This window comes from Prorops nasuta, unplaced genomic scaffold (assembly GCF_024137725.1).
Source record: "Prorops nasuta isolate Cenicafe-Biocafe unplaced genomic scaffold, Cenicafe_Pnas_1.2 PNAS00035, whole genome shotgun sequence".
In the NCBI taxonomy this organism is placed as follows: Eukaryota; Metazoa; Arthropoda; class Insecta; order Hymenoptera; family Bethylidae; genus Prorops; species Prorops nasuta.
In genome coordinates, this window is record NW_027116832.1 from 1,944,259 (window position 1) to 1,958,910 (window position 14,652).

The 14,652-nt window shown below is 44.3% G+C and overlaps 2 protein-coding genes across 2 annotated transcripts; one reads left to right on the plus strand and one right to left on the minus strand.

Annotated features, from left to right (window-relative positions):
* Positions 1–3,181: 3,181 nt before the first annotated feature.
* Positions 3,182–8,059, plus strand: LOC136783782 (uncharacterized). Its single transcript, XM_066744053.1, has 7 exons — positions 3,182–3,317; positions 3,597–3,783; positions 3,964–4,877; positions 4,992–5,235; positions 7,138–7,214; positions 7,374–7,541; positions 7,671–8,059. Exons 1-7 carry the CDS (start codon positions 3,182–3,184, stop codon positions 8,057–8,059), a joined length of 2,115 nt encoding a protein of 704 aa, XP_066600150.1.
* Positions 8,060–11,915: 3,856 nt separating this feature from the next.
* On the minus strand, positions 11,916–13,844 carry LOC136783783 (uncharacterized). Its single transcript, XM_066744054.1, has 2 exons — positions 13,769–13,844; positions 11,916–12,376 (listed from the first exon to the last, which is right to left on the minus strand). The coding sequence occupies exons 1-2, from the start codon at positions 13,842–13,844 to the stop codon at positions 11,916–11,918; spliced, it is 537 nt and encodes a 178-aa protein (XP_066600151.1).
* Positions 13,845–14,652: the final 808 nt, after the last annotated feature.

The following is a 14,652-nucleotide window of genomic DNA, read 5'->3' on the forward strand; positions in this document are numbered from 1 at the left end:
ATAATATGCTTTCTGGATAATAGTTTTACTACGTCCAAAACGTCATCTTCATATTTGTCGATGTCGCGTTTCGTCTGCTGTTGTCTTTAAATTTTTGCTATAAGATAGTATAGAAGAGTTGAGATGGACATGAATCAATTTTGCGAGAAGCATTTTTGCTACAAGATAGTATAGGGAAGCAGAAACTATACCTGTACATGATTCAGTTTTGAACAGTGTACACATGAAAGTATTCATACCTATAGCTTGGTGAGTGAGTAGTTTGTAATAATAACCTGAAAAGGGTAGATATAATATACGGAAAAGGGATATTTTTAAGTAAAATACTGATCATTATAACCAAACTTATTATGATGTTAAAATGTTTTTTAGGATAAAATAAGTTCTACGCAATTAAAAAGCACAGAAGAAGTATCTGTTTCCTTCAATGATAAGCAAAATGTCAATTATGAATCCTTGCAAACAGAAGATCCTGAATTGACCGAGCAAAATGTCAATCATGAATCCTTGCAAACAGAAGATCCTGAATTGACCGAGTAAAATGTCAATCATAAATCCTTGCAAACAGAAGATTCTGAACTGGCCGAACAAAACATCAATTATAGAACCTTGCAAAGAGAATATTTTAAACTAAAGGAATTCATAGCAAAGCAGAATAAAGACTTAATACATTTAAGAAAAAAATTGAAAAGTTCGCAATATAAAACACGAATGCTACAGGATAAACTTAATAATGATAAATATAAAAAAGCTTTATGTGAAGCATTTACTGAGAATCAAGTAAAAACACTATTAACAAAAAAAAATCCTCGACAATGGTCTACTGATACTATCCAGCGTGCTTTGAAATTAAAATTAACTTGTGGAACTAATGGTTATAAACAAGTACAGGAAAATATACCCCTCCCAGATTTGCGTACAATAAGACGCGTTTTACAAAATATAGATTTTATACCTGGTGATTCCAACAGTATGTACAGTTTTTTAAAATATAAAAAAAAGTCATTTAAAAGAAACAGATTTAGAATGCGGACTTGTAATGGATGAAATGGGTATAACACCGAAAAAGAATCTATACAATGCATCAACTAAATCGTTAGCAGGTAATATAACTTTTCCAAATGAGACAGGAATTGCGACCCTTGGGTTTGTATTTATGTTGGTAGGAATAGCTAGTAGATGGAAGCACATTTTAAGGCACGAATATACTGGGAACAGTTTTAGTAGCACAACACTTAAAGATGTTTTGTTTCAGATGATACATAAAATAGAATCCATTGGGTTTCGTGTAAACTTTATTACGTCTGATATGGGAGGTGGAAATGTAGGTCTATGGAAAATGTTACAAATAAGTGGAGGGAGATATTCAGAAGTTGTCTCTCACGTGCAACATCCATGTAATCCCAATAGATTATTATTTATTTTAGCTGATATACCTCATCTATTGAAAAATTTGAAACAAACATTGTTAAGTAATGAAGTTTTTATGATACCTCAGAATTTTGTTGATATGTATAATTTACCTAGTGATAAGGTCGATATTAAGCATTTTAAGGAATTAATTTGTATTCAAGAAGACTATCAAATTAAGTTAACACCTAAGTTAAAATTAGAAGATATAAATTGCACAAATACATATAATAAAATGAGAGTTAATAAAGCAAAAAATGTTTTTTCAAATGACGTGAGTAGCTCTTTTAGATTATTAGCAAAAGAATTGGTGTTCGAGATCGGGAGGAGCAAAAATGCTGAGAAGTAGATTCCACATTTTCTGCGATATCTCCCTATCTCTATTCCGTTCACAGGGGACGGCTATACCAACAGCGTATCGCCGCTACCTCTATCTCACTCTATATCTCACCGCGGCGCGCTTGCGCGTCCACTGGCCCTGGCGCGTCGCGGCCGCGGCACAGCTTGCGCGCATGGCCACTAGGTGGCCAGCGCCACGAGCAGCTCTCTCGCTGGCAAGTTTCGTGCCGCGGAACTATATAGATAGGTCCTTGATAAGGACTCATCGGACCCCAAACTCGCTCGACAGCCTGCGTAGCAGCAGCAACAGCAGCAGTTTCCGAAGCCTTCATCGGCACTTTTTTGACGCCTCATCGGCAGCGCCTCCACGGCCATCTAAGAGCGCCTCCACTGGCGAACTCATTGGGAGCATACTTTGGTAAGTATCACCCACTACCCACTGCCTACCAAGAGGGGACTTCCCCTCTGCGGCATTTCCTCCCTCCTAAAGGGAGATTTCTCCGGGGACTTCCCGGGAGGAATTAAACCCTCTCCTTCCCCTCCACACTGCCTCCGAGGACTACCTCGGACCCAGTGTTCCGACCCTCACATCCAGGGCTCTCGATAGAGTCGGGTAACGGGAGGGGTAGAATTCACCCTAGGGGTTGGGGTGGCTCGGAGCCATTATAGCTTGTGGAGCGGTAGGCTGTAGGGTAAGGGGACTTCCCCTTCCCTAACACCTCTTCTCCACCTTTGCCTTTCTCCTCGGCTGGAGATTTTGCTGGGGAACAACCCAGGGAAATTGTCCAGTCCCGAGGAGGCTTAAATCCGCGTACCTCCTGGGGAATTTTGAGTCTTGGGGTTCTAGGGAATCTTCTGCGAAAGGAAATTCCCTAGAATTTAACGGCAGCAAATTCCCTAGGCCTTCGCCATTGTAAATATCGCGGTTTTTCTTGTACATAAACATACTTTGTAAACGTTTGTATATTTTTATTTATTTGAATAAAAAACACTTTTACCTATTACCTCGGCCTTGAATATTTTATTCTAGAATAAGACCTTCCTTTCTGACCACAGGTTCGGAGCCAACTTGGGGCACTGTTTCGCACAAATTTTTGGTCCTTCGAGCCGGATTTCCGGCAAAAAACGTTCGAAGTGCATCAGTGTTTTTAAGTTGGAGATTCTGACTGGGTTAAGATTGTGGTTTGTTCTGGAATAGAGATTCAAGATGACTACGCCTAGCTCAGGGGAATTACTAGAAGCGATCAATTACGTGCCCATGATTCGGGATGAATTCGTTCGGTTGGTCGTTAACATTAAGAAACGTGGAGTACGCAACTTCACCCTCCCTTTCTTGGAGGATAGGCTTGCGGCCGCCGAGAAGTGGCTTAAGGTGTTGCATAAAACTCACGTTAAGATCACTACTCATACTAAACCGGCTGAATTAGCTAAAATGGATTACGTAACCGAAAGCTGGTATGAAGCGGCCCTTGATGCCCATAGTAACGCGGAAGAATTCATCCTAGGACATTTAGATGAACTTCGCTCCAATCAGGTGATGCCAGCATCAGGTCCCACGGCGCCTTCAGGCGAAATAAACCACATTAGGCTTCCAATTATCGATTTGCCGAAGTTTTCCGGGGATTATTTAGAATGGAACAACTTTTATGAAACATTCAGTTCCATTGTTCATGAAAAGGCATATGTCTCCGGGCGAGACAAGTTCCACTATCTAAAATCTTGCTTGCAAGGTGAAGCGGCTACGGTCATTAAATCTTTAGCGATCACCTCCGAGAACTATGAGATAGCATGGGACACTCTAGTAGCTAGGTATACTGACAGACGAATGATCACGGATACGTTCTTAGACCAGATCTCGCAAGTACCCACGCTTCGGGGTGACAATTTTAAAGTTCTCAAGGAAGTTAGGGACTCTGTCACGGTTGCTCTCAACGCCCTCAAAACTATGGGTTACGGCGTCGATCATAGGGATCCCATCATTGTTCATTCACTGAAGAACAAACTGGATGACACCCTCCGCTTGGCCTGGGAGATGTATCTGGGAAGCAGCAAGGATTATCCCACCTTTCTTCAATTTTCGGAGTTTCTAACGCGTCACATTAACTCTTTGCAATCATTAGGCAACAAACCTAAGACTTTCAAAAAGGAATCGGGGAAATCCTTGAAGTCACACGCTGCGAGTGTGAATAGTACCGGTTGTGCTCACTGTGGTAGTAACCATCTCTTGTATCAGTGCAAGGACTACCTTGCATTGACCCCTCAGGCTCGATCAAAGTTTGCATTTTCACAGAACCTCTGCATCAACTGCCTGAGGCCAGGGCATAGTTGCTCCAATTGTTCTTCTTCGTCACGATGCAGGAAATGTAGTAAAATGCATCATACGTTGTTGCATTTTGACAAATCTGGCACCGGGGGGAGCAAGTCACGGGGGACTACCCCTGCGACAAACTCCGCTTCCGAGCCTGAACCCTCTAGCTCGCATTCTACAACGCATCTTAGCGTTACCGATACACGATCAGTCCTATTGGCCACGTTCTCTGCCAGGATTGATGCTCATGACGGTTCTCGTGTTATAGTCCGCGGTTTAGTTGACCCGGGCTCAGAAACTTCCTTTATCTCAGAAAAGTTAGCTCAGCAGTTACGAGTACCGCGACAACGTATCAACGCTACCATCCATGGAGTGAATTCGGCTCAAACCGTTCGAGCGGAGGCACAGATTACCCTTCATTCTCTCAAACGACACGGTGCTTCATTGGATGTAACCGCAATAATCTTATCAAAGATTACTCCATATCTACCTCCGTCTTATTCTCCGTCATCTATTCCAGCACTAAACGGAATTGAGCTCGCAGATACTTTCGCTTCTACCAAGGTTCCAATTGATGTGCTCCTTGGTGCAGATTATCTTGCTGAGGTGGTAGAAGGTCCGTATTTTCGTTGTCCTGATCATTCAGTACTTGCTCAGCAGACGATTTTCGGGTGGATCGTAGCCGGAGTCTTATCCAAGGCTGGTCGCTCTCATAGTTACACGGTTCATCATTGCTTTGACTTCGAAAACACTCTTCGCGACTTCTGGGAACTGGAAGAAGTTCCTGAGGTCAAACCCATGTCCACAGAGGACTCCCTCTGTGAACAACATTTTGTGGATACGGTATCACGCACCCCTTCGGGTCGTTTTGTCGTTGCCTTACCTTTTCGATCCGACATCGAAAGGCATAGTCTAGGTTCTTCTTCTCGGGTAGCAGAGAAAACCTTATCAAGAATACTTCGGCGATTGGATACTTCTCCAGAACAGGCTGAAAGTTATTCTCAATTCTTACAGGAGTATCTTATGTTGGGACATATGTCTCCTGTCCCTAGGAACTCTGATTTTCGCGTCTTCCTGCCTCATCATGCAGTATTCAAGACCGAGAATCAGAAGACCAAGATTCGCGTTGTATTCAACGCATCTTCTAAAACTTCTACTGGCGTCTCGCTTAACGATACGTTATTCATTGGACCCAAGCTCCAACAGGACATCACGCGGATCCTAATGAATTGGCGTTCCTTTCGATATGTAGGCGTCACTGACATTGTTAAAATGTTCAGACAGATTCTTGTGCGTTTTGAGGACCGCAAGTATCAGAACATTTTATGGAAGTCTGATTCCGGTGAGCTTCAGGCCTTCGAACTCAACACGGTGACCTACGGTACTGGACCGGCACCTTTCCTATCCTCGCGAGTTTTGCGCGAATTAGCTTACACGGACGGAGCTAACTTCCCTCTCGCGCAGGATGTGTTGTTAAATTCTACTTATGTAGACGATATACTTTTTGGGGCCCATGACTTACAGCAACTTAGTTCGGTCAGGGAACAACTCATCGCTCTACTGGCAAAAGGGGGCTTCTCCTTAAGCAAATGGGCATTCAATCAACCGGGGTCCTCCCCGCTTGAACCTACCGAGCTGCATTCTTTCTTTGAGGATTCTGCTGGATCAAGTAAAGTCTTGGGCATATATTGGGATCACGGGGATGATAGCTTCCGCTTCCGTGTTTCTCCTTCACACATTGGTGTACTAATCAAACGCATCCTCTTATCAGAGAATGCTAAGATCTTCGATCCATTGGGATGGATTTCTCCAATAGTCATCACTCTAAAGCAGTTAATGCAATCCACCTGGTTGCTTAAACTCTCTTGGGATGAAGAAATTCCTGAGCCTATTCAGTCAAAATGGCTCAAGTGCTATGAGCATCTCCGAGACTTACAGACTTTACGGATTCCACGGTGGACCGGACAATCACTTACTACTGGAAAACGCGAATTAATTGGATTTTGTGACGCCTCAGAACTTGCGTACGGCGCAGTCGTTTATGAACGCCTCACTGATGAGGACGGTAAACTCTCGGTACATTTAGTAATGTCCAAAACAAAGGTCGCTCCGATCAAGACCACTTCAATCCCTCGTCTGGAGTTGGTCGCAGCTGCCCTTCTAGTCAAGTTATTGGTTCACGTCAAGGGAAGCTTGGTCGGGAGTTGTGATGCGATTCGTTGCTATTCGGATTCGCAAGTCGCTTTAGCCTGGATAGCAAAGCAACCTGTGCATTGGAAGACGTTTGTGACTAATCGCGTTTCATATATCCAAACGCATTTATCGGAAGCCAGCTGGCATCATGTACCCACTAAGTTGAATCCTGCATACTTGTGCTCAAGAGGAACCAGTGCTCAACAGTTATCAGAGGACTCACTTTGGTGGCATGGGCCTGCTTTTCTCCGTGAGCACACCGCAAATCCCGTTCAGGTCTTTGAAACCGCGGAAGAAAGTCGGAAGGTAGCGTTAACCGCTCAATTCGACACAACTGAGTGTTGGTTTTTTGATCAGTTTTCGTCTTGGTCTAAACTGGTCCGAGTTATGGATTATGTTCTTCGATTTGTCCAGCGGACCAGGAAAACCGGCCAATGGGAGGACTTCCTCCTGTCTGCATCGGAAATTCGCAGTTCGATTGAAGCCTTGATAAAGGTTGTTCAACGAACACACTTCGCGAGCGAAATCTCAGCCTTGAATCATGGGTTACGTTTACCGTCGCGGTCAAAGCTTCTTTCCTTACATCCGGTCATTGATTCACAAGGAATTTTAAGAATAGGGGGGCTGCTTCGGAATGCCGAAATTTCTGAACACATGAAACACCCCATTATTCTTCCGGATTGCCACTTAACGGCCATACTCATTAGGCAAACGCACCTAGATACACTTCACGGGGGGCTCCAACTAACTTTGTCCACGTTGCGACAAAAGTTTTGGGTCGTGAATGCGCGAAATCTAGTAAAATCATGCGTTCACAAATGCGTCACGTGTGTTCGCGAACGCGCTAAACTCGGTAGCCAGCTTATGGGATCACTCCCTCCCGCTAGGGATTCGCGAAGCTTCACTTTTGAACACACCGGAGTAGACTATGCTGGGCCTATCTTGGTTAAATTGCATCACGGTCGTAACGCAAAATCCATGAAATGTTACGTGGCAGTGTTCGTATGTCTATCTACCCGTGCTGTTCACTTGGAACTCGTTTCTCGATTGGATACCGAGGCCTTCCTCGCCGCGCTGTCTCGATTCATTTCTCGTCGTGGAAAACCCGCCGTTATGTACTCAGACAACGGCCTTAATTTTCAAGGATCGGACGCGGAACTAAAACGCGCCTACCGATGTGCCTTAGAAGCCGCCCGCGCTCAACCCACCGAGTCCATCCGTGAAATCGAGTGGAAATTCATTCCGGTCGCTACTCCCCACTGGGGCGGTCTTTGGGAAAGTGCTGTAAAAAGTATGAAACACCACCTGAAGCGCTCCCTCGGAGTTTTCGTGCATAATTTCGAGGAAATGACCACACTACTGACTAAGCTTGAGGCCTGCCTAAATTCACGACCTATATCGCGGCTACATGATGATCCAGAGTCTTTGGACGTACTCACTCCGGGGCATTTCTTGTCAGGACGGGCGTTAAATTCCCCCCCTGAAGTTTCCACCTTGGATTTACGCGAATCATCATTAAACCGTTGGCAAACCGTGAATCGAATCACCGAGACATTTTGGAAGAAGTGGTCTTCCGAATACTTACATACTCTGCAGCATAGGCCGAAATGGCAAAATTCTAACTCGGAATTTGGTGAAGGAGATCTAGTTCTTGTCAAAGTACCTAACAATCCCCCGCGCATGTGGACCTTGGGGCGGATTCTCAAACTAGTTCCTGGAGTAGACGGTGTAGCTCGCGTAGCGATAGTTAAAACCGCGAGAAAAGAGATTCAACGGAGTCTCTCGCAACTCTGTAAACTCCCTTCTTAACCCTCGCTTTGGGTGGTATCAGGGTCTATCTTTACCCTGCTTTCCGGCATCCTGGGACTCTTCAGGTTGTCATCTTTCCTTTTCAAGCTTCCTGGGACCCTTCAGGTCACTTAACTTTCTCCTTCTGGGTTTCCTGGGACTCTTCAGGTTGTCTATTCTCTTTCCCGGTTTCCTGGGACTCTTCAGGTTACCACCTCCCCTCTCGGGCGTCCTGGGACTCTTCAGGTCGTCCTGTTTCCTGTTCCAAACCTTCGGAACACCTATGATTTCCGCCATGTCTTTTATTCCAAAAATTCCAAAAGTACTTACTGAGTCTTCGTACTCATCATCTACCGTTTTGGTGCAGCAATCTGATCATGGCGGACAATCCGTGGGCCCACCTCTTGGGCGTAGGCTATGAGTGGGAGGAAGAGGAAGACGTTCTAGAGCTTCACGCTCCTCAAGTGGAGCTAGATTTCCTTAAGGGGCTTGTCCCCCATAACAATATTTTGGTGGAGAAGAAGGAGGAAGCGGCCCCAGCGCCACCACCACCACCATCCAAACCGCGGGTCAGACGGCAGAGGCCCGTTATGGCCTCACAGAAGCGCATTGCCTCAGTGAACTGGGCTGGGAAAACCCTGGATGATCCCAGTGCCAGGGAGCTTGAGCGCAATGCGCAAAAAATCACAGTACGCGCATTCGGGCAAACCATAGAGATGCCCCTTTATACGGCCCTTAAGTTACGCCGCTGGAAGGCCTGGGCCCCACAGGGCAAGATCACCCTACGGTGGTCCCCCGCTTTGGAGCTTCACTCCGCAAAGCTTCAAATGAAGCCCAAAAAATAGTAGTCTCGTCCCTATCTGTTTTGTATATTTTTATTTTTATTTTATTTTTGTAAATAAAATCGTTAAACTCAGTTAATTTTATTCTTCCTTCTTGACGCCATCGCGTCAACGGGGGGAGTTTGTTCGAGATCGGGAGGAGCAAAAATGCTGAGAAGTAGATTCCACATTTTCTGCGATATCTCCCTATCTCTATTGCGTTCACACGGGACGGCAATACCAACAGCGTATCGCCGCTACCTCTATCTCACTCTATCTCTCACCGCGGCGCGCTTGCGCGTCCACTGGCCCTGGCGCGTCGCGGCCGCGGCACAGCTTGCGCGCCTGGCCACTAGGTGGCCAGCGCCACGAGCAGCTCTCTCGCTGGCAAGTTTCGTGCCGCGGAACTATATAGATGGGTCCTTGATAAGGACTCATCGGACCCCAAACTCGCTCGACAGCCTGCGTAGCAGCAGCAACAGCAGCAGTTTCCGAAGCCTTCATCGGCACTTTTTTGACGCCTCATCGGCAGCGCCTCCACGGCCATCTAAGAGCGCCTCCACTGGCGAACTCATTGGGAGCATACTTTGGTAAGTATCACCCACTACCCACTGCCTACCAAGAGGGGACTTCCCCTCTGCGGCATTTCCTCCCTCCTAAAGGGAGATTTCTCCGGGGACTTCCCGGGAGGAATTAAACCCTCTCCTTCACCTCCACACTGCCTCCGAGGACTACCTCGGACCCAGTGTTCCGACCCTCACATCCAGGGCTCTCGATAGAGTCGGGTAACGGGAGGGGTAGAATTCACCCTAGGGGTTGGGGTGGCTCGGAGCCACTATAGCTTGTGGAGCGGTAGGCTGCAGGGTAAGGGGACTTCCCCTTCCCTAACACCTCTTCTCCACCTTTGCCTTTCTCCTCGGCTGGAGATTTTGCTGGGGAACAACCCAGGGAAATTGTCCAGTCCCGAGGAGGCTTAAATCCGCGTACCTCCTAGGGAATTTTGAGTCTTGGGGTTCTAGGGAATCTTCTGCGAAAAGAAATTCCCTAGAATTTAACGGCAGCAAATTCCCTAGGCCTTCGCCATTGTAAATATCGCGGTTTTTCTTGTACATAAACATACTTTGTAAACGTTTGTATATTTTTATTTATTTGAATAAAAAACACTTTTACCTATTACCTCGGCCTTGAATATTTTATTCTAGAATAAGACCTTCCTTTCTGACCACAGGTTCGGAGCCAACTTGGGGCACTGTTTCGCACAATTGGGAAAAGAAGAATATTTAACTACTGCTTGGTTTGTTAAAATGATGTGCAAATGGTTTTCTTTAATGACGTCTAGAAGCTGCAAATTGGCTTTAGGTATTAAGAAGAATGATAAATTCCATGAATCAATGGATTTTCTTAAAGAAATTATAAACTTATTTACAAATATAAAAATTGGAGTGAAAGGATATTTTAAACCTGTACAAAGAGGGATAATTATCACGACTCAGTCAATTACAAATTTAACTAAATATCTGATAGAAGAGAGACAATTTTCTTTTGTGTTAACTGCACATTTTACACAAAATTGCGTAGAAAACCTTTTCTCAGTAATTCGAGCAAACAATGTGATTCAAAATTGTTTACAGTTCACTGCGGATTTAAAACTAATAGCTATTGCAATGTACATGAAACCTATTTCTAATAGTAATTACGATTTCGATGACAGAGAATATTTAGCAGGATTTTTAGAAAATGTTATGAATAAAAAGAGCAACAATAAAGAAAATGAAAACAATGATTCTTCCAATGAAAATGTCGATCCTCTACTTTTAATGGATGATATGTTTCCCCCTTTTAATAGAGACGTAGTGAGAACATTAAATATTGTTGAACAAAATGCTTTATATAATGTAGCAGGATATATATTAAATTCTATTGCAAAAACATCTAAAATTTGTGAAGCATGTTTAAAGTCTGTTGGATTAAAAGAAGCTAAAGCATTATCTTGTTCAGAGTTTGTGATTTTTAAACAATTTGGTGATAACACATTGTTCTTTGTAAACATAGAAACTTTTGAAGTTTTTATTCATATGGAACAAATTTTTAAACATTTTTCCGAACATTTTCATAAATTTAAAAATCAAAATTTACAATATTTTTTAATACAAAAATTTGAAAAATTAATTATAGTTAAACATATTTTAAAATGTCATGAAATGAAATTAAACATTTTCAAAAGATTTAGTACATTTAGGCTCAAAATTATGAATGATAAAACCAAATCGTTTGATCAAATAAATATATATAATAGTAAATCAATAGCAATGCATAGTCATTTTAAATAAAAACATTTTTATAATTGTTTTTTTAATTCTGTTAAAATTTAATGTTTTTGCGATAATGTAAACATTTATTTGTATGTTATGTGTATGAGTATTTTTGAAATGAAAATATATTTTTTATATCAAATTTGTGTTAATATATTTATATGAATTTCATTTTATAATTTATATTTTATATACATTAAAGAGAAAACACATATTATAAATAAAAAATATTTATAGCTCCTAAATGCACAACTTAATATAATTATTAAGAATGTAAAAATATAAAGTTTATTCTATTAAATTAAAAGTATAATTGATATTTCTTATAAACTAAGTAATGATGGTAGAGTGAATTATCTCCCTGATAATTAATATAAGAAAAATGATCTGGTACTATTATGTACTAGAATTTTGAAAATAGGAGAACTTTGAACAAAAATGGCGGATCACGACGGACCAATCAGAAATGGTTTCGCTCGTGTCCAGTCTCTCATTGCAGTGTCTCTACTATTTTGTGGAGATAGTAGTTGCTAGTGTATTGGTTATTCGTGATTCTGTTGATGGTTGAGATCTGTTTCCTGGTTATGATGTCACTATTGAACCATTAAGTTTTCTCTCTGGAATTTTTTATAGACCTTAAAGACCTTAAAGAAGCCTATTTCTGTATTATTTTTTGGGATTAAAATCTTGGTGTTAAATTCATTATTATTTTGGACTTTTCTAGTTCATGGATGTTTCTTGGATCTATGGTTTGTATGTTGAGGTGTGGTGTGGAATGATGTTATTGTTCTTGGCGACTTGGTCTGCCAGTTCATTTCCTTTTATTCCTATGTGACTGGGGGTCCAAATTATTGTTATTATGATATTTAGAGTTTCAAATTCAGCCAAGAGTAAGTTTATGTTGATTAGGAAGAAGTTATGTATGTTTTTATAGTATGTGGATTCTATTTTGTTGATTGCAGATAAGGAGTCTGTAACTATTATGAAGTTTTTAATGTTCTGGTCATTAAGTTTGTTCATGTCAATAATTTTATTTTTGATCTTCTTGAGTGTGAACCATATAGCTGAAAGCTCCGCTGAGTAGATATCATTCAGTCCATACAGTTTTAGTCTATATACTGTTCTGTTGTTTTCATCTATTGTTGCAGAGTGGCATTGGCTTGTTGGGTATTTACCTTTTTTGGAGCCATCCGTGTAATAAAGGCCTAAAAAGTGTAACGAAATTCCCTGTTACGTATGCAAGATACCGAATATAAAGTATGAAAGCTACCGAACAGTGGATATTATTAATCCCTACGTTACCGACTCGTGAGATAGGCTCACGAGTGGATTATAGCTAACGTCAAGGATAGAACCCGTTGACAGGCAGACGCCCGGATGAAAAGACCGGCGCTCCAGTAAACGATGTCCAGGTTGTCCTGAGAAGTAAGGCAGGGCCATGTCAAACAACCCAGGCAACCTGAGATAAGGAGAAGCGGCCTCGGGGAGTCCTAAAGGAATGACAGTGTCTATAAGTCCCCACGAGGAGGGGAAATAGAACATCGAGTCTGACTTGAACGCTGGTTACGCGCGTCAAGCAGGCTGCGCGAATGTCGTGCGCAGACTGCCATAGCAGGCAGTCGGAACGCGACCATGGGACTGTGCTGATGTGTCCGTGCGTGCTGGTGAGCGCGTGACGCGACACTCAGCCAGCCATGGGTCGGTTCGCGTACGTGAGGCGTGTGCGATAGGCCAGCGTGAACGTACGTCACGACTGGATACCGGCCAATGCATAGTGGGTTGTGCAGGGGCGTAGTTAGCCCGTTGGAATGTGTCCCGGTGCCCTCCGTAATCCCATAGGCTTGCGCTATGGCTGGACGGGCCGCGAACATTGCTACCGTGGTGGTCCGCTCCTGGCAGGCTCTATGCTTGGCAAATGATACCGCATGTTCCCGCACTCCTCACCACCACCTGGGTGTGGGTGGTGAGGGATGAATGCATGCCCCTCAGCAGGTAGGTCTGCGAGGCTCGGACTTCCGTAAGGAACCCTCCCCTCTCTCCACGACCTAGCATACTGAGCGACCCTGGCTACCGCTACCGTCCGAATGCATGGCCGCAGGGCCGTATGAGATGCATAACGAATGGGGTCGAAGGACCCAACTGATAACGTAGGGTTGTTGGCCACCCAACTGACCAACTGGCGCCCTGATACCGATGAATAAGGACGGGCGAAGGTAATGGAAAAACCCGTAGTGTGAGCGGCCCCTCGCACTGACGGGAATAACCTTACAAATGGCGCCCAACGTGGTTTCTGATTATAGATTAATTATTCGGCGAACGAATAATCCAAAAGTCCGAGAAGTTACCGGAAGTGTTGGAGTTTTTCAGGGAATAGGTGGCCCACTATTTTCTGGAGGCTCGGAAACGCTGAAAAAGCATGAAAAGATCATCTGGTTGAAAAAGGGATCAAATTCTGTTAAGAATTGATAACCTGATCGAATTGACGTGTTCACGTAGAATTCGAGCAACCAATGCTAAGCTAACGAAAAATTGGATGAGAACCACGGGCGCAAATATAATTTAATATTATATTCGCCCGTGTTAAAATCTAACGCTACCGAAAAGGCTTCTTGATTTGGCAAATGACAGCTGAGCGCTCGTTTGTAAACAAGTCGACCGGCTGAGCTGAGCCATGCTGCCTGGCGGAGCCCGACCGGCTAACTGTCAGAGCAGTTCAATTAGCCAGCTATCGAGATGTTGCCAAACATAATTACCGAATTAAGCGCAGAATCGGAAATTTGGCAACAGATGATAACGCCTCGCTAACGTTCCGCGAGCCGGCAAGTCGCCTCACACCTCATCCTACCATGCATCCCGGCAGAACTATTGTTCTCTCCGTCTCTCTCACTCAGCCTTTCTCGCTCTCTCTCTCTCCGCCTTATACAATGGCATCCCCGAACGCCTCGCCCTCGTCTACGACTGTCGCCGCTCGCGACGCTCTCGCTCCTCCTGTGCCTATGGCACAGGACTCCTTCGATGAGGATGCCCTCCTGGCATCCCCATCTCCTGCGGGCCCTATTGAGGGTCCCGCATCCGATCCCGCACCTGTTCCCGTGGCGCAGGTTGACGTTCCGGCGGCAACCTGCGTTGCTGTTACCGAGGTGGGCGGTAGCCCACCTGTTACCGAGGGGTTGGCGAACCACCCTGCGGAGTCTGGGCATGAGGAGCTGGGTACGCATGTACTCACCGAATTAATGCAGCGACACTGCAGGATGCGTTCGGTAACCCCGACGCCTATGGAGGGGAGCAATCAGGGTCTTCCTAGACGTAGTCTAGTGGAGTTGCTGGCTGCTCTCTTCCGAGCGGACCTAGGCCTCTACCACGAAGTCGTGGCAGCGGTCGAAGTGGCCGAGGCACCTGGGTTGAGCACCCCTGTCCGCAAGCTCTCCCGAGTGGAGCGTAAGCGGGCCAGGGAGGCCCAACGGGAGACAGCGGTAGCTGT